We start from the raw sequence: 19,982 nt of genomic DNA, 5'->3' as shown, positions 1-19,982 counted from the left end.
CCAAACTTTTTCTGACATGGGTATATATTTTAATAATGTATTGCTTGATCCAAATAATATTAGCATTTGAACATAAAAAGTTATGAATTAGCACTGTTAAATATCCATCAAAATTTTGATCCTGAATATTATCCCACCACAAACCCAAATTGGTCAGGGGGCCCTAAAATACTACAAAAATTAAAAGCTGGGAGACCAGATGACCCTCATATCGCCCTGCAGCTTTGATGAAAAAGCACTGGAGATATAGGCTGAGAGGCAAGTTATATGTGTATTTGTGTATGTGTGTGTGTGTGTGTATGTTTGTGTGGTTTACGAGGACAATTTTCTAGGTTATAAACTGGTAATTACAAGGGTATTATGCTATAAATGTGGTTTATGAGGACATTTCTATTGTCCCCGTAATTTAAATAGCTTAAAAACACATTAAATGATGTTTTATTGAAAATTTTTAAATGCAGAAAGTTTTCTGTGAGGGTTAGGTTCAGGGGTTGTGTTAGGTTTAGGGGATAGAATCTATAGTTTGTACAGTATAAAAATCATCATGTCTATGGAAACTCCTCATAATGATAGGTAGACCAACGTGTGTGTGTGTGTGTGTGTGTGTGTGTGTGGGTGGGTGTGTGTGTGCCATGCATAGCTTACAACTACAAGCAGGTGTTTGAGATGAACATCAAGTTTGGGTCATGCTATGCTTATGAAAGAGCTAAAAGTTGTCAGAAAAGTTTATAATTTTGTGCAGGTGCCAATCCGGGAGCAAAGCACGTGCTTTTTTTTTTTTTTTTTTTTTTTTTTATTCTTCTCTTTTTTTTTTTTTCTCTTACACTTATTCCAAGTCAAAGTCAAAAGTAGTTGGACTAAAACTCATTAGAATTTCTATGGCTAATGGAGAGAATAGGAGGAGGTGAGAACAGGAAGGGATGAAGACATAATTAGTTTCCTTCTCCACAGGAGAGTGCGTTGATGAGACAATGAACAACAGTATAATGAGGAAAAGAAGAACTTTCCCCTCATCTTTTGGCCAATGTCCTAAAATAGGGATATAAAATAGGTTATGATGTTTCCTACCAATATGTTTGAGCTTTACATTGATAACCAAAAGTGACATACACACAAACAGTATGACTGTAAGTATTAATAGACCTTCTTACTGTCTTCAATTTCATTATTTCATTTTATTTGCTTATAGTGATTTTCACAATATGTATTGTTTTAAAGCAGCTTTACAGAAAATTAAAGGGATAGTAGGCACAAAAATGAAAATACAGTCATCATTTACTCATCCTAATGTGTTCGTAACCCATATGACCTTCTCCCGTCAAAAAAAAAAAGAGATGCTAGAAAAGAATGTTAGCCTAATTTACTGTCAGTGTATGGAAATAAAAATGCAATGAAAGATTTAGGTTAACTTTCTGACTGTTGTTAAGTATATATAACATAAAAAAAAAAATAATAATAAAAAAAATATATATATATATATATATACGTATGTACAAATAAAAATCTGTTATATATGCAGCAAGGGAATGCAATGCAGAGGAGGAGAGAGATAATCATTTTCTAAGCTGTAAATTGCACGTAATTATTGCAAAATGGGGCAGTTTTAACTGTTCATGAGATGGATAGCCTGAGGGAAAAAACTGTTCTTGTGTCTGACATGAAGGTGAGAAAAAGATGACAGAATTTTTTATTTCTTTTTTGCTGAACTAGCCCTTTAACACTTAACTTTACTATCTGCTTATGAACATTTGTGTTCAAGTCTGATGACTTCATTTAAAAATTTTCTGAGGATTGAAATGGTTGACACTAAGCCTGTTGCGATTATTAAATAACCATCTGATCGGTTTGCTAATTCCTCGTCGGAGTCGCACGCTACTCTATTTCTGTGGAGTGATAAATAAGGGCTTCATGATTAATAATGGCTTGTGGGTTTAATCAGAGCAAAAAAATGTGTTAAAGTGAGAAAAAAAAGGAAAGAAGTGTTTTAATATTGCATAATATAACAAAAATATTATATAAATATATATTAAATTATATTTAAAAAATTACAAAATATATGAGTTAAAAAACAAGTGTAAATGTAAAACTGACCAAAACTAAAGTTGACCACAAAGATAAACATATTTTAAGTATTTAGGAATATTTTTATATTTAAAACATTTTTCATGCCATTCATAAGATATAAAAGCCTTAAAAGGAAAACATAGTATTTGTCTGACAATTTATCCTCAGCCAAATTTCATAATCGTGACAGCCCTAGTTGCCACAGAAAAGTACTATATCAGATTGGTCAAACATTAGCAGACTAGCGATTCAGTTTGGCACTTAAATTTGTGCTTGTCTCACAGGCAACAGACTGGAATGTGGATTTAAAGTACTCTACAGCTGTAATTCACATGCATGTTGCACACACTCACTCTCATACACACACTTTAAATATGTACACACTCCCATATCCCCCATATGTAAGAGTGAGCTGTCAAGGTGCTGAGTTGGCTCATGAGTGGGGTAGGTGTGGCAGCTGGTCTCGGCAACGGCGACACATAACTCGATTTAGTCTCACTTTGCCACAGTACTTTCCTATATTTGAACTCTTTTGTAGCAGGAAATGAAACACTCTAACCCCAGAATAGCATACAGGAGAAACATGTTGCGTGTAAACTGTAAGACTGAGCTGCACAGGTACATTTGTCTTTATGTGTCCCTGTTGGTGCGCGTGTGTGTGTGAGGTTTTGCCAACATTGTGGTTACCAAATGTCCCCTCAAGAATAGTAAAATTTAAAACTAGCCAACGGTCTACTAAACATACCTACCAAATGTCATCAATAAACAACCAAATAATGTTTTAATGAAAATGTAAGGGTTATGTTTAGGGGCTAGAAAAATATCAGTAATTCAAAAAAGTTATAAAAAATAAGTCAATGGAATGTCCCCTTCATGATAGATAAACAGTTTGTAATTAGGGTTGCAAACCTTCATGTATAATACGAATTGGCCATAGTTGAGAGAACAAAATTGCGTTCTGTATGAAATTCATTGTCCTGTATTTTAGCATCTCACAACCACACTGCTGAGAGTTTTTCACAAACTGAGAGAAATGGACTTGAAACACACCTTTCAAGTCAATTGTGCTAGAAATTGACTGTTGCTACATTGCCACAATTGACAGGAGTGGCAGGGAGAATGATCAATGAAACTTAGCGCATGACATGACATTACATTGCATATGTCAGAGCTTGTTCTGAAAGAGAGACTCTGCTAGATGCCGTGAGAAAAACAGCAGCAATTTAAGTACAAAATACAATACAGAACAGGTTTAGTTAAAATACTTAATGTGATTTTCTTACATTTTCCTTATGATAAACTCTAATTACTGGCAAAACATAATTAATAAACATACTGCCTTTATAATGTAAGGTTCCTTAAAACAGTACTAAGACTTGTACTGAGACAGTGGCCCTTGGAAGGCCAAATCATTTTTGAGTGGATTACAGTATATACTATATTTAATATATTAGTCATATACTAACTAAATTGGATGAATATACTATCTAAAATTGGATGAGTCCAATTTTAAACAGAAAGCCACTTTGTTGAGCTTTAAAAACTGCAAAGCTTTCTCTAGTAATTATGGTGAAGAAAACACTTGACAGAAAAATATTGTCCTTATCCACTGACTGCATATTGAGCCGCAAAAAGTATTGTTTATTTAAAGTGAAGACCGATAGAAATTTGGTTCTTCATGGTCGTTGTATTAAAGCAGTTTTTATTTAGAATATTATGGGCCATTCACACCGAACACATTTTTGAGTCCGTTCGCTATATATTTTTTTCCAATTGTTTTCCTTTGTAAACAAGCTTTAGGTGGACCTCTTTTACCTTTGCACAGCGTCTCTGTCTGGAACCCCGCAAGGGAAATAAAATGTCCCAGCTGGAATGTCCTGTATTTGGATTGTAGAAAGTTGGCAACCCTATTTGTAAGTGTGAGAGCCTTTGCAAAAATTTTAAATACTGCCTCACGTATCACATGCACTGACATGGTCGTGGTGTTCATGCAGGTGATTCAAGTTCAAATCTGTCTTTTGTTGGCTCGGATTCCCCCTCTTCTTCCCACCACTTCCTTTACACTCTCTCCTATATTATAATAAAAAAAATATGATTGACAGATGGACCGACAGATGGGCAGACAGAGAGACAGACAGACAGACAGACAGCACGACCGACTGACCGACAGACAGGCTAGGAAAATATTTGTGCTGCTATGGACTGCATTGTGCAGTGTCTGGTGCAATTGACTGTGTCTGGGTTTAAATATATCCTCATAAACTCCTTATCAGGCTCATTCCTTGCTGAAACAGTTTTCGCAAAGCCTCTATGAATTATCCATTCAGACTATTCAATTAACGCCTGTCAGTTAGAACTGCCCGTTAATAATCACCCACTGTGATGGCCACCACAATTATATGACGCATCCATTTTTGCTCCAATTTATATTTCCCAGCAGACAATAAATATGTGACCGTTCAGGTGAAAAGACTCTGACAATTACAAGGAGACTTTTGCACCTTAACTGCACTTAGAACTCCAAAAATATTGAAAGTAATTTGAAAAGAGTATCTGATACTTGCTTTGCTAAGAGAGAGACAATGGATTTCATGCATTGAGTTGGTATCCTCTCTTCTGATAGAGAGAAAAGATGAGTTGTAGAGGAAGAGTGGAGGAAGGGGAGTTCGAATGAGAGAGACAGAAGAATGAAATGAAACGGAATACATATAAGTGATACATTTCATACCTGACACACTCCCTGTTGACCATGACATCATTATTACAGGAGTCACCACACAGTAGACTTGACATACAGTAGATGTATACTAAACAGCATAACTTTACTCAATTTTTCCATTTCAAGGTGGCTGGTAAGAACTCTTCTCTAAATATGGGTTCCTAGTACTTTTAATTTCATTGTTTGGGGTAACTGGATATTCAAGAATTATTTTATAGAGATTACAACCAAAAAGAGCATATTCTAGCAAATGAAATATTTTTGAGCTTAGCACACCTATACAAATATATAATATTCACTACAGAAATGTCATGATTTTGAGATTGTATTAATTTCTGTGTCTTTTCCAGGCCTGGAAAACACCTATTTAGAATTGTCTGTTATTTCCAGATTTTTTTAAATGACTTTAGTTGGACCCCTGAATGCATCTTAAAAGAGACATATTCCCAGCACATATGCCACATACACACCAAAACGTTTTTGTTTGAAAACACATTGATTTTGATATACTTATGCCTCACATCCACACTAGAATGGTGTTTTCGAAAAAGATTTGTATTATTTAATACTTTGGAAATGTATAACGTTAGGAGACTGAAAATTGAAGCTGTGTCCAAAATGACCAAAATAAGACACAGCTGTTCTTAATATTTAGTATTAGAAGTCCTAATGGCTAGATTGAATTGGGTAATATATAAACATACAATAACTGTGCTTAATCCACTTGCTGGACATTGAAAAGTCATGCTCAAACTCAATCAAACAGGTCTAGACTTTCTCCTTACCCTTGCTCATTCTGAGAGACAAGAGTAGACCTCTGTTTCTTTTTCTGTGTCTCTGTCCCTCTCAATTACATGCGGCCAGTTCAGAAGGACACACTGGAGCACTGGCTGTTGGAAGTCTGCATTCAGTCAAGCAGAACAGATTCTGGGGGATTTGGGGGGCTTCGTTTACCAGCAATAAAGGGATTGCAACAGGATCCTCACTGAGATTAATGACCTAGATAATCCACCGCAATGCCATTTAAATGGGAAAGTAATTAAAGTGCACCTTCCATGAAAATTATTCATTGCTGACGGATTGGGTGACGGACGAATCGGGAAGCATTCTGCACAATGCCACAGGTTAAGTGCCCAGAGTAAGGCCGCCGAGGCCAGTGTGAGTCAGACCACCAGTGATTTAACCACAGCTGTTGAATTGTGGTGAGTGGTCCAGCTCTTATCAAATTACCACAGATGGAATTACCAAAAGATGGAAGAGAGAGAGAGAGAGAGAGAGAGAGAGAGAAAGAGAGGAAAAGTAAGAGATCAAGAAGAAGGGAGAAAGGACTCTCAGGTAACATAAAACGGCATACAAATACTACAAAAGAGGCTTAAGGGATCCGCTTAACTAGAAATTACACCACCTTGCACTGGTCGTCTGGGAATCCCGGGAATCAATAAATCCATTCTGTTTAACGTCCCTGCCACAGATTAGGACTTTGCAGAGATCAATCAATGGCCTTATTGTTCCCCAAAGTGTGATTCTTCTCAGGGGTATTGAACAGGCATCCATTTTGTAGTGATAACGTGTCGAAAAAGTGGCCATATTAATTACAGGAGAGTTGACGGGGGATCATCTATCAGTCCAGGGCATGAGAATGGTTTCTCACACTTTAAGATGCTTTGTGTGACACATTTAGACAATGGTTGAAACATTTCGCATGTGAAACATGAATCCCACATTTGGATTCTCTGAGCTTAGCTTTATTTAAAACAAGGAGAGACTAGTCCTTCCTAATGCCAACCAGACTTGCCCTAAACATAAGAGAAACTACTTGGTGTTATTTACCTCATTCTCACAGCTCGACGCACAAAGGTTTTTCGAGATAAAAGTGTAATGCTCATCTGAAGCATGTTACAGATCGATGAGAGGGAAAAAAGCCCATGTGAAGTTCTGCATGTCTCAAGCACTTTGAGATAAGCTAACAAATATTCCTAATAAATAATTTCTTGATCTTAATACCAGTGGTACTGATTGTATAACTTGGCTGAATACACTCTTACAGTCACTGAGCACTTTATTTGGAAGACTATTTGTCTTAATAAAGTGCCTGACGTGGTCTTCTGCTGTTGCAGCTCATCCGCGTCACGGTTCGATGTGTTGTGCATTTGAGAAGCTATTTTGCTCACAACAATTGTACAGAGTGGTTATCTGAGTTACCATAGCCTTTCTGTCTGCTCGAACCAGTCTAGCCATTCTCCGTTGACCTCTCTCGTCAACAATGTGTTTCCAAGCGCAGAACTGCCACTTACTGGATGTTTTTGTACCATTCTGAGAAAACTCTAGAGACAGTTGTGCATGAAAATCACAGGAGATAAGCAGTTAGAGAAATACTCGAACCAGCCTGTATGGTACCAATGGACGAAATTTCCCCATTGTGATGTTTGATGTGAACATTAACTGAAGCTCCTGACCTGTATCTGCAGGATTGTATGCATGGCACTGCTGCCACATGATTAGTTGATTAGATAATTACATGGATAAGTAGGTGTACAGGTGTTCCTAATAAAGTTTTCAGTGAGTATATGTGGCCTATAAAATAATAAAATAATATTTTTTAAAGGGTTAGTTCACCCAAAAATGAAAACTCTGTTCACATTTGCACACCTGGTGCTGTTTCAAAACACACCTTTTCCCCATGGAACACATAGGGAGACATTTTTTAGAACGTTCATCCTTCTCTGGTTTTCATACTACGGAAGTGAATGGACCACTCTGCCAAACATCTTCTTTTGCGTTCCACTAACAAAAGTCATAAGTCATATCCGTTTTTTAAACGAAATAAGGGTGGATAAATGATGACAGATTTGTCATTTTTGGGTGAACTATCCCATTTTTCTCTCTCTCTGTAAGGCAAAAGATATGAGCAGCATGGCAGAGTGTGTCCCTATCAAACAAAACTTAACACTTAGCTATTGTAGTTCAAATGTATATTCAAGAGGAAATGATGTAGGATGGAACTTGATTTTATCTATGCAGCATTGATTTTGTTAGCAGAAAAGTGACCAACTCACTGCAAAAGTGGGGCAGGTTGTTACATTTTGTGTAATATCTGCCACACTGGTATCACCAAACGAAATTGCAAAAATAAATACCCTTTCCAAACAGATTTCCAGAACATTCCCCCATCTGCCATTGTTCGCAGTCCCACCTTAAACTCAAGCCATTGGCGGAAAAACTGTTGCAGTGCCTGGCTGGTCAGAATGCTCAAACTAAAATAAGCTTTGTTTTTATAGCACTACAGACTCATAGCATCGTTGTCAAAAAACGTGTCAATATGAACAGCGAGACCATGGAAGAGTTAATTTTGTGTAGCCTTGAATGTTTTTCTCCCTCCAAATCCTCCTTTTCTGTCTTTTTCCCTCCTTGCATTCTTACAGCTATCCTCCCAGTTTAATAAGACTTGGACATAGCTTAAAATAAGGCACTTTTACTCAGTAGGCCTCGATAAAGTCATCAATGTTAATGAGGGTCCTGCTCTGTTTGACCAGCCGCAAGCTTATTGTTTCAGGAAGCTCCATTCTCACCCATTATGAGGTAGTCAGCCATTGCCGTGGTAACCCATGGGTAAAATTGCGCCTGTGAGGCTCCGGTGAGCAGAGAATTGAGCATGCTCAGACAGGGTTAAATTCTTCCATCTAAACTCTAAACAAGGAGCTGATTGTCCAGTGGTCCTTTCAGTTTGTCATCGCAGTCAGCCTGCTGTATTCAAATGAATCCTGGGTTTAATTATTAAAGGCAATTCATTAAATCTAACAGTAATTGATTGGAAAGCTATTTCATTTTTATACAAATGTTGTTATTTGCAAAGATAGAATCTGTTCACACTTACGAGGGAACTTTTATACTGATCTCCATTTTTACACTCAGTGGCCCATTCTGCAGTTTGATAGACATGAAAAATGAAACCGGTAACTACTGCCACTACAGAAAACAGGGCTTAACTAATATATTTTCTCAATCTGACAATAACTAATGACTAAATATTGCCCAGGGTGGCTGGTGTAATTGTCTGTTGTCAGTATGCCAGACATAATTACGCTCGGCTCTCACTCTGAGACAAGGGTCTTTTCTCTCTCTCTCTCTTGCTCATTCCTAACCTTCCAAGGTGTCTGTGTGTCCTTATGGCTCCTTACTCCAGCATGTATCCCTGTCACGATCTCTGTCATAAAACATACATCATCCTCTCACCTCCCCTTCCTCCTCGGCTCCATTCCTCCATTTTACTGCCTGCTGGTCATTATCCTCTCTCTCCCTGTGTATTTTTCCTCATCTTTCTGTGAACTTGTGGATGTGTGAGCTGCTCATATTATCATGTCATTGACAATGTTTTGTTTGCAAACCATAATAAAAACACAAAATGCAAATGAGGGTTTGAGGTTTGCATGCAGGTTGGGTACTATATCGGTGAAGTGGGAACTCTTTTCCAAACAAGACAAAATTAGTCAAATAGTGTATGTGTGTTTGCACGTTGGAGAGGTTTTTGCAACATTTTACCTCAAAGTACTGCACTGATATTCTACTGCCAAGCATAAATATTTTTTATAAAATTTTTGACAGTATTTTTGGGAAAAACAAAAGAGACTGACCACCAAAAGACCAGTGTGTAAGAAGGCAAAACATACTATGTTATTAGATCAAGACACACTCCAATTATTTCTATTTAACCAAAATGCACGCTCAAAATGAGGAAGGTATATAAGTTCAGCCGTATACCTTGTAATACCTTTTGTATTACAAGATGGAGTTGATGTGTGTGGCTTGCTGTCAGTTGTTACCCAGTTCTTTTGTTTTTATGTGCTTAATATATCTTTTAATTCAGAATGTATCAATAATATTAGTGTACAATCATCAAACCCTTCTCAGTATTCAATGTACTACTGATGAGCTTTTCAAACAAGATCAGACAATACTTTTGGTAAAAATAGATTCTGCTGCCCGACTGTAATGACTGATGCCTTTTCAAGTTTTGAACTTCAGCTATTTGAGCTAAGTGACCGTTGGTGATCAGAGTGGTGTTTCGACCACCAAAACTAAACAAAGACTTTATTAACGAGTTTTCAGACTTTTTAGGGGATACCTAAGTTTGATAGATTTGTAATTATTGGTGATTTTAACATACATGTCAGCTGTCCATCAAATTCTATGGCTAAATAATGTATTAGACTTATTCATTAATTTGACCTTGCTCAACTGGTGTAAGGCCCAACTCATACTTGTTTTGTCGCATGGCATGTCTGTTGATGATGTCGAAATCTGTGATATCACTTTCTCTGATCATATGCCAATAATGTTTACTTTTTCACTTTCACATCAGATTGCCAATACTCAGACACCTGTCCGTCAGTCTCGCATGATACACAAGTACTAGTGGTGATTTTTCAGCTACGTTTGAAGAGGTTTCTCAATTTCTTGAATATTCTTATCATGATCATAGTCCAGAGAAGCACCTTACCATGTTAAATCTATTTGTACTGATATTTTAGATTCCGTTGCACCTCTGAAGGATAAACATCCCAAAACTAAATCTGAGCCCTGGCTAAATGATACCACTCATGCTCTTAGGCAGGTCTGCAGATGAGCTGAAAGAAAGTGGAAAAAAGATAAGCTTCAGGTGGCATATGAAATATTAAGGGATGCCTTGTCTCAATTTCAGAGAGCTGTCAGAGCAGCCAAGTCTAAATACCTCTCTGATATCATTGAAAATAATTGTCCTGACCTAAAACGTTTTTCAATACTTTGAAATCTGTTATAAATCCCACTATTAGTGTCTACAACTCTCTGTGAAAGTTTAGTTAAATTATTTGCTGAGAAGATAGTAGATATTGGATCACATATCATATTTTCTGCTCATGATCCGTCTGTCCCTACTATGTACATTGGTGTGTTAAGCCAGTTTGACCCTATTTAAATGTATTCATTTCAAGAAATCGTTGGCCAGTTAAGCATACTGTTTCTCCCCTTGATGTTATTCCTGCACGTCTTTTTAGAAATGTTTTAAACACTGTTGGGTCCAGTATCTTGTCACTTATCAACAAGTGCCTTAAAACAGGAAATGTACTAGATTACTTTAAACATGCATCTATACAACCTCTTCGCAAAAGGCCTAATCTAGACCCTACAATTATGTCTCATTTTAGACCTATTTCTAGTCTCCCTTTTATTTAGAAATAAATAAAATATAAATAATAATGGGGTTTTAGAACTCATCATAGTACTGAGTCTGCACTTTTAAAAGTTTGAATGATATTGTATTAACTGTTGATTCAAGGGATTATGCAATCCTTGTGCTTATAGATTTTAGTGCTTGAGCAATGTGTGGGCATCCAAGGAACTGCCCTCAGCAGGTTCAAACCTTTGGTGAATTTTCATCATCTAAAGCTCGTCTTACTTGTGGGGTTCCTCAAGGATCCGTTATAGCTCTTATTTAGTTTTCCATGTATTTGATTCCTTTGTTGTATTTTTAAGAAACATAGTATATCCTTTCATTGTTTTGTGGATGACGAATCTATTTGCCCTTGAAAAAAGATGATAAGTGTGGCAGGGAACCCTTACTGGCCTGTTTATCTGATTTAAAATCTTGTATGTTTTTAAATGTCTTAAACCTGAACAAGACTAAGACTGAGATTATTGTGTTTGGCCCTCCTGAGTTCTCTGGTATTCCTAATTTTGCCGAACTATCTTCTTATGTTAAACCGTTGGTGAAAAACTTGGGTGTTTTATTCAATAGTGACCTTAACCTTGATAAACAAATACATTCTGTAGTCAAATATAGCTTCTTCCATTCATGTGTTTTGGCTAAAGTTAAGTTTTTACTTTCTTTCAAGGACTCTGAAAGGGTGATTTGTGCTTATCTTTTATCTAGACTTGACTATTGCAATTCTCAATAAATATAAATAAGCCACTCATCGACCACGGTTGCAAATGGTTCAAAATGCTATTGCCAGGCTTTTGACAGATGTACACAAACACAAGCATATAACTCCTGTTTTAGTTTCCCACAAGCATATAACTCCTATTTTGAGTGTCCCCAAGTCTTAATTGAGATTGAGAGGTGACCGTGCCTTTGCGGTAGTGGCTCCTATGCTTTGGAACTGCCTACCTGTTTTCATTAGAACTAATGGCTATGTACTATGGCTAAGGACTTTATAAACACTTATTTTTCACACTATTACTCACACCCTGCTATGTTATTATATAAAAAAACTTTTACTCTAATTTGAAAAACGATACAATTGAATGCTTGTATGACAGACACACCTACATTTACAAACTTATTCCAATATGATTAACTTCTGTGATAGCTCAACTGATAATGTTGGACTTTGGACTCTGAGATCCAGCCTCGATCCCAGCCAAACGCTCAAAGCGAAAGTGAAGAGAAAGTGCCATAAAAGTGACACGATATCATGTGGTTGCTTCACAAAATTTTATTTTCATACCAAGCTTTCTTTTAAGACACTATCGGTTAGGTTTAGGTTTTGGTTTAGGGTAAGGATATCTGTTTTGTTCACCTCTTATTTATGTTTTAATAAGTTGGTTAGGTTTATTTAAAAGGCTTAGGTTAGGGAGGTATGTTTTACTCATTAAATATTCACCATAAAAGCCTTGTCTAATTACAATGTAATTTCACTCGATTTTGGCACCCTCACTGGGCAGTTCACTGGGAAGCTGCAGCCAAACATGTCATGAAGCATGTCATTTTTTATACAAAAATGTAGCTACTGTCACATAAATGTAATGAAATCAGGCTGAACAAAACTTCAATATTATTGTTCCGTGGCTCATATTACGATAGTAGTCTATTGACAGGCCCCTGCTGATTTCCACCCCTCGTGCATGTACACAATGCATACCAAGCACTTTGTTTGCAGTTTTAAGCAATAAGTGTCTGCTAACCTCTTGTTAATGACCATAGCCAGTATGGATTCTAAAGCAAATTGTATTTCATGGATGCTTGGGCATGAAAGAGAAATCTTGTTTTGTAGATCCATAAAAAATAGTTCATTAAAAAGCAAAATAGAACTCTTGTGTGCAGTTTCTCTGGCATGTACAGTCTCAGTATGTTTGCAGCACTTCAGCACCAATGCAAGCATTTGGCACCCATTTCATTTATGTGGATAAAATGGTAGCTCAAATCATTTATCACAAATTCAGTAACAACTTATGAATATCAACCTTAGCGACCGTAAGTGATATTTAAAGGTGGTGGCTCTTTAGGCAGACAATAAAAACAAAATGAGAAATGTGAGAGTACACATGTACTTGACTTCTATTATTTATCATCCATTGTTGTCCGGCACTGTATCACCAGCACAAAACCACACATTTGTTAAATTATCCCAATGGTGATAAGTAAATGCGGCTGCTGGAAATTATTCAGGCTCGAGATGAGAGTGCTGTCCACACAAAAAATAAAGAAAACCAAACTATTCACTACATACTGAACTTCCTTGTAGCCTATAATATGCCTTCAAAGCACATAAGTGTGGTGCAAAAAATACAAATGCTGATTAAGATATAGAGGAAATGCAGTTTTTGCTCTAGATAGATAAACCAAATCTGCACTGCCCTACAAAGGCAAAATGCAGTAATTATGCCAGCACTAAAACTAAAGAATGATTTCAAGTCTTTTTGATTATTCAGCCAAATGTGGATTAACCAATTTTTTTTTTTTTTTGTACTTTTTTCTCTCTAAATCTGAGCATGGTTGAGCCAAACCTGTATGTCACAGGACAGATCATTTGCAAAGAGACTATTCCAATCTGATTCCAGTCATAACCCAATTTTGACAAAATTATTAAATTACTGCATTTTGAATTTGTAGGCCAGTGTAGTCCAAAAGTTACCTCAACATTTACTGCCTTCTAAGCCCAAAACGTTTTACCTGCTTGGCTGGTGGCGATGCTGACGGCAGCAAACAGTCGCTGGGTACGGCTGAGATCGGACACACCATTCACGGCCTCCACCTCAAAGGTGTAGTTTGCGTGAGATAAGAGGTCAGTAATGGTGATGTAGGTGTCAGTTAATCCACTCTGCTGTGGCGAGAAGCCAACATTGCTCCCACAAGTGAAGCACTCTTCTGGCTCCCAGGTGCATCGCCGGCATATAATCCGGTACGTCACATCGTTGCGACCACCTGTGTCAGCTGGCGGGGTCCATTCCAGGCTGACGGTGGTGTGGTTGATGTTGTAAAGCAGGTTCTGAGGAGCTGATGGTGGCCCTGTAGTGAGAAATTGGAGTATGGTTAGATAAACATGTGACTAGTACACTAACGTTAATGGCACTCCAGACATTTGTGGATTTTCCTATTGTTCCTTTCCTCAGACAAATACTCCAAGGGATTCGAGGAATCCATGCCCTTGGCAAATCCTGACATGCAATTATACTGTAACCTAGATACATAGAGATTTTATGTTCAAGAATGTTGGGGAGTCGAACTTGAGTGCTGCCAAGGTCAGTGTAGACCTGGAAGTGATGTGGTGGTGAAACGATGAAATAATGAACAGCGGGACACGGTTTCAAACCACTACAAGGTAGATAACCTAAGATAGGACTATCTTCCACCTACTGTTGGCACTCATCTTCACAGGAGTATTTCATTAGTGGGCCAATGGTTAATGAGTCTCTAGTGGAAAGAAAAGATGTAATACAATTGGCAAAACACATTTTTATGACTGCCAGAGTGACCAGGAGTCATCTTACACCGATTATGCTTAATTAGCCAACAATGTGTAAGGTCATGTAAACACCTTAAATAGTTTTGCTTTATCGGGGTAAGGGCTTAAACTGTTTAAGCAGAACATATTCTACACATATAGATTTTTGCCCATTACCTGTAGTTCTGCTTTGAGTGCACACAGCTTAACCAGCTTATTCAATGTTTTCAAGTGTTGTGTGCTTACCTCTTTTCATTTTGACATCAAAAGCAGAGAATACTCTTCTTATTTCAAATCTCATGTAGACGGTTTTCTTGCATAAAATTGTTTTTTATATCCTAACTTTAGTATTTATCAGTGTAATGGTGTGCATGTAAACACGGTCAGTGTTATTATTGTTAATGATTATTGTTAACAAAAAACATTTAACTAAATGAAAACATTTTTGTTGACCACATGAAACATTTTTGGTAACTGAAATACAAATAATAAATAGTTGTAATGATAAATTGGAAAATAAAGTTTATTTATTTTTTTTATTTTTTTTTGTCTAAACTCGAATAACCCTGGCAGGAGTCTAAGCAATAGAAGAGACAGATTATGAACAAGTGTATCGCCCCTGATAATAGAAACAGTACAGAATTCCACTCAGCCTACAATAACCAGCTCACAGACGGATGACCACAGTGGAAAACAACCCATCATCCCATAACCCCTGGCAGTGCCAAATAATCTAGTGTGTCTAAAAAAAAAAAAAAAAACAATTCTTATACTTTGCTACTTTTATCCAGCCACCAAGCCCATACTTTTTAATCACCCATAATGTTTTTATAACAGCACCACTGCCTGTTCAATATCCCTTTTATTACAGCTCGTCTTTGTGGTGGTCTTGCATCATGGGTTTGCCTTTTGAGAGGTTCTATTTTTGTCCCTCAAAATGAAACAACTAACTGCATGTGTTCGTTAGTGTGGGGTGAGTGGAGCTGAGTGGGCATTGCGAGTAAAAGCAGTGATGTCTGTCTATCACAAGTCTTTCAAATCTGACGATAGTGCTGGAGATTCTATTTGGTCATATTTCGTGGACAATATATTTTGTGGACACGTAAAGTAAAGCGTTTTCTCTCCTGATTCATGTGTCGCCAGTGCCGCTGGTCTGCTAAACTGGAGACATTTTCAAACAAAACACTCAATGCATATGCAATGAGGGGAAAGAGCAGGCATTATAATTGTGCGAATGTTTAATGTGACACTTAAACTTTGCTCCTCATTAAGGGTAATGGCACACACACATCCATAAATATTCATCAGAGTTGAGGGGGAATGAATGAACATAGGAGATGAAAGGGCCACCTGTGGCAGGTGAAGAGATGTGGTCCATCTCCATATCTCGCTCCTCTCCGTAGCTACCTCTGAAGCTATAGCACAACTTCACCTACTGATGCTAATGATGTCCCTCCAACTCCATTTCCCTCTGGGTGAGCCTCTCTCTCTCGCTCTCTCTCTCACACACGCACACACACACACAAAACTGTACACATGCAAACACACACTTGTTCTACTGGGGCTTCAGCAGTCTATTTCCATGACTACCTTTAATAATAACAATAACACTAATGGCTCCATTTGGAAGACCCATCTCATTCTACTCTTGAGTGGCAGAGATCAAGGGATTGTTTATCTTAAAATGCACGGCTGAGACAGAGAGGGAAGTCAAGCTGTCATTGAAGGTATCTATTCAGACTGAGTTTGCACTGAAATGAATCACTGTCAATGCTCACTATGGAGAGGGCCTATTGATTAAATTCTTGCAAAACATTAACAAAAAAATAATATATATATATATATATATATATATATATATATATATATATATATAAATGTTATGTTATAATGGTGTTAAAACAGCACATATGCCTAAAGCAAGACTTTCCTGTACCGTATATGTCTGGTGTGGAGTGTTTTTTTCCTATGCTGTTGTGGGCATCATCGTCTGCTGGTTAACAACAAATGCCATGTGAAATTACTGCTCTCATCATTTGCTCTTTCACACGCTAGTGCCTATATGTGTTTCTATATATGTATTCTGTCACCTCCTCTGCAGTCTGCTGTGAGACTGGTTCTGCAGGGACGCTGGAGGAAGTCTGGGGGAAACTGGGACAAATAACTGCCACAGACAGCTTTATTCTCTATACCACAAACCAAACTATTCTTTTAATGGATATTGCGTTTACTTAAAGCACAAACCCACACTTCATCCTTATTTCATTCTCGCTCTCTCTCTCTCTCTCTCTCTCTCTCTCTCTCTTTCTCTTTCCCTTTCTCCCTTTCTCTCTCTCTTTCCCTTTCATCTTTCAACTTTTTCCTAGTTTTTTAAAGGATTAGTTAAATAATTTTGAAAGCAATTGTTAGTGAGGAACAAACTAATGTTTATATTATTATTTACTGATAATTTTACCCTCCCCCGAAGCCTGTGTCTCGCCTGCATTCACATCCAGAATTAAAAATAGTGAGTTACATTCGGGTTACAACACATGCAAAAAACATGACATGCCAATTTTGGAACTGAAAATGAGTTAAATTTCTTTCTGTTCCTCACACAAAGCTATCATATGGCTTCAGAAGACTTGGAATTATAGAACAATTAATATAATGTTCAGGGTTCAATACAAGTTATACTCAATTGACAGAACTTGTGGCATTATTTTGATTACCACAGATACATAATTTTGACTTCACCCTCATTTATTGAAAAAAAAAAATATTTGGCTACAGTAAGGCACTTGCAATGGAAGGGAATTGGGCCAGTACATAATTGTAAAATACAAACATTTTTCAAAAGTATACCCACAATACGATTTTAATGATTTTGATTTTAGTGTGATCAAATCTGTTCTACATGATTTTAGTGTGCTAATATCGCTTACTAGGATTACAGGGTTAACTGGCCTTACCTCATCGTCACAATGAAGTTGTTACACAGATAAGGTTAGTAAGTGATTTTATCACATTAAAATCATGTTAACGGGTACTATATTTACATCTTGTGGCTTTAATTAGAAACAGGGTGTATTGTAATGTTTATGGACAGGCACCATTCTTTTCCATTGTAAATGCTTTAATGAAACCATGTTTTTATTTTTATTTATATATATATATATATATATATATATATATATATATATATATATATATATATATATATATATTAATGAGGGAAGAGTCAAAATAATTATGGCACAAATATTTTTGAATGAATTAACTTGTATTAAACCTGGAACAGTCCTTTAAGGCAATAACTCTATAGGCTGTATAGTGAAATATAACCTATTTTCTAACACTGATTTTCAACAAAGAGCTAAATATCTCATTACAAACTAAAAAAAGAGGCAATGTATGCAATACAAGTGAACTATCAAATAAAACCATCTTTGAAATCAGGAAAATGTGATCACGATTCTTACAGCACCACTACCCTTGGTGTTCTCCAAAGAGAGAATGTTAATTAGGTCAATCTGCTGATCTTGTTGTATGTTCATGAGTGGGTATGTGTGTAAAGCCTGAAATCTTAGGCCAAGCTGCACTGGAGCTTAACTCAGGAATCCAGTTCTTATCTGCACTTTGAGCAGCTCTTGGCTGTCTAAGTGCTCCTCCACATTTTAGGACACATCCCACTAATGAGGTAGACTCAGAATGGTACTTGCAAACCATGTTCAAACCATCCAGCCACTAATCCCTAATCTGAAAACATGGGGCCTGAATTTTGACCTCACTTGCAGCAAGTGCCAAGGACAGAATGAGGGATGGTGCCAGAGAGCAGTGGACGAGAGAGGCTGGGTTGTGGGAAGAGAGAAAGTGTTATAGGCTACTCAAGGACACGTCAACAAATGGAGGTGATGATTCTAGGCGGATGGAGGAGTTAAAAGGGAATATGTGGGTTATTCACATTCACTTTCTCTCTTTCGATTTCTCTTACCTTCTTTTGCTCTCTCTCTCTCTCTCAATTTTTCTATGTTTCCCACTCACTGTTGTCCTCTTTTTTCTCTCTGTCATAAAGCCCCACCCTCCTCCCGCCCCCTTCCATACCCTCGGTAGCACCGGCACCATGCACAGCTGGTGAATGATTGATGTCATCTCTGAAACCTGTCAAGTACTCCCTTCGTTCGTTCAAATTCAGGAGAAAAAAAAACTTCTCGAAAGCTTCTCTCATGCACAGCAGGGCTATGTATTGCCTATTTATCTTAGTGGCTCACAGGTTGTGATAAACTGGGTGAATTAATGCCATGTCACTGCGATTATTTTGTGCTGTTCTGAAATACTCACATAACTGAGTATTTCTGAATAACAGCAAAGGATTTTTCTACTTTTTTTTTCCTTTGAACATTGACAGAGCTCTCTTCAGAGCACTACAAGTGAATATTAATTCCTTTCACTCTTGAAATGTGAATTTCATTAAGGCTGCTCTTAATCCATGTTCTGAGGAGCTGAGTGTGTATTGACAGAGCTTAAGATTCTGTAGGTTTACACCTCGCTCATTTAAAAAACTTTCCATCAGGGTGTTTATTCAGCGAATGTAAATTCACCCCAATTACCATTCAGTTCCTAGCGTCTGTAAATCCCAAAAAGAAATCTTCATCCCAGACAATTGAGATGGCCACAATAACTTAATCCTCAGATAATTAAGACATGTCTGGAGAGGACAGTATTTCCAATGCACTTTCTCTGTGTTACAACTTCAAAAGTGACGCGATTTATGTTTGTTAGTAGTTTTTATTTTCATCCGCTCAAAGTGCTTAAAGTCCTTTTTTTCATTCAACTTTTTTTTAACTCCTGTCACATCTTAATTATCCTGAACATCTGTCGCTGTTTTACCTCTGTGACTGACTGTAATTTAGAATCTCCTCCTTAAGGGGATAGTTCACTCAAAAATAAAAATAATGTCATCATTTAGTGGACAAATTCAGTGGTCACTTTCATTGTATGGAGAAAAAAAAAACAATGCAATGAAAGTGAATGGGTGACTGGGGTTGTTGTACTGCCTAACATCTTATTTTGTGTTCCACGGAAGTCAAACTGGTTTGGAAAATATGTAACATCTGGGTTTTCTCTTTAAAGGGAAACCCAAAAATTTTAATTATTTCATCATGTACAGTCGTGGCCAAAAGTATTGGCAGTGACATAAATTTTGTGTTTCGCAAATTTTTCTGCTTCAGTTGTTGTGGTGTTAATTCACATTGTTTCTAGATTATTGTGCAGAGTGATCAGAAGGGTCATGTTCTTTTTGTCGCATGGCCATGTCATGCCAGTATTCTGACCTAAATACACAGTGACAGGGCTTTCATGTAGCTGAAATGGGGATACCATATCCCTTAACCACCCCCAGAGTGATCAGATGCATTTTAAATAATTGCAAAAATCTTAATTGGCCAAAAATATTTATGGCAAAATAAAAAATGTTTTGGGTCGTGGCACAAAATGACCAGCCAACATCACTAATCATA

At 37.2% G+C, this 19,982-nt stretch overlaps 1 protein-coding gene across 3 annotated transcripts in view; it reads right to left on the bottom strand.

Annotated features, from left to right (window-relative positions):
- The window catches only part of epha7 (eph receptor A7), a 100,560-nt gene that overhangs the window by 48,927 nt on the left and 31,651 nt on the right, over window positions 1-19,982 (bottom strand). For all 3 annotated transcript variants that reach the window (XM_052095351.1, XM_052095353.1, XM_052095352.1), the window contains exon 5: window positions 13,713-14,048. In XM_052095351.1, coding sequence (XP_051951311.1) covers window positions 13,713-14,048 — 336 coding nt within the window. The remainder of the gene's footprint in view (window positions 1-13,712; window positions 14,049-19,982) is intronic.

This window comes from Xyrauchen texanus, chromosome 28 (assembly GCF_025860055.1).
Source record: "Xyrauchen texanus isolate HMW12.3.18 chromosome 28, RBS_HiC_50CHRs, whole genome shotgun sequence".
Taxonomy (NCBI): Eukaryota; Metazoa; Chordata; class Actinopteri; order Cypriniformes; family Catostomidae; genus Xyrauchen; species Xyrauchen texanus.
This window is presented reverse-complemented; position numbering and strand designations above follow the sequence as displayed.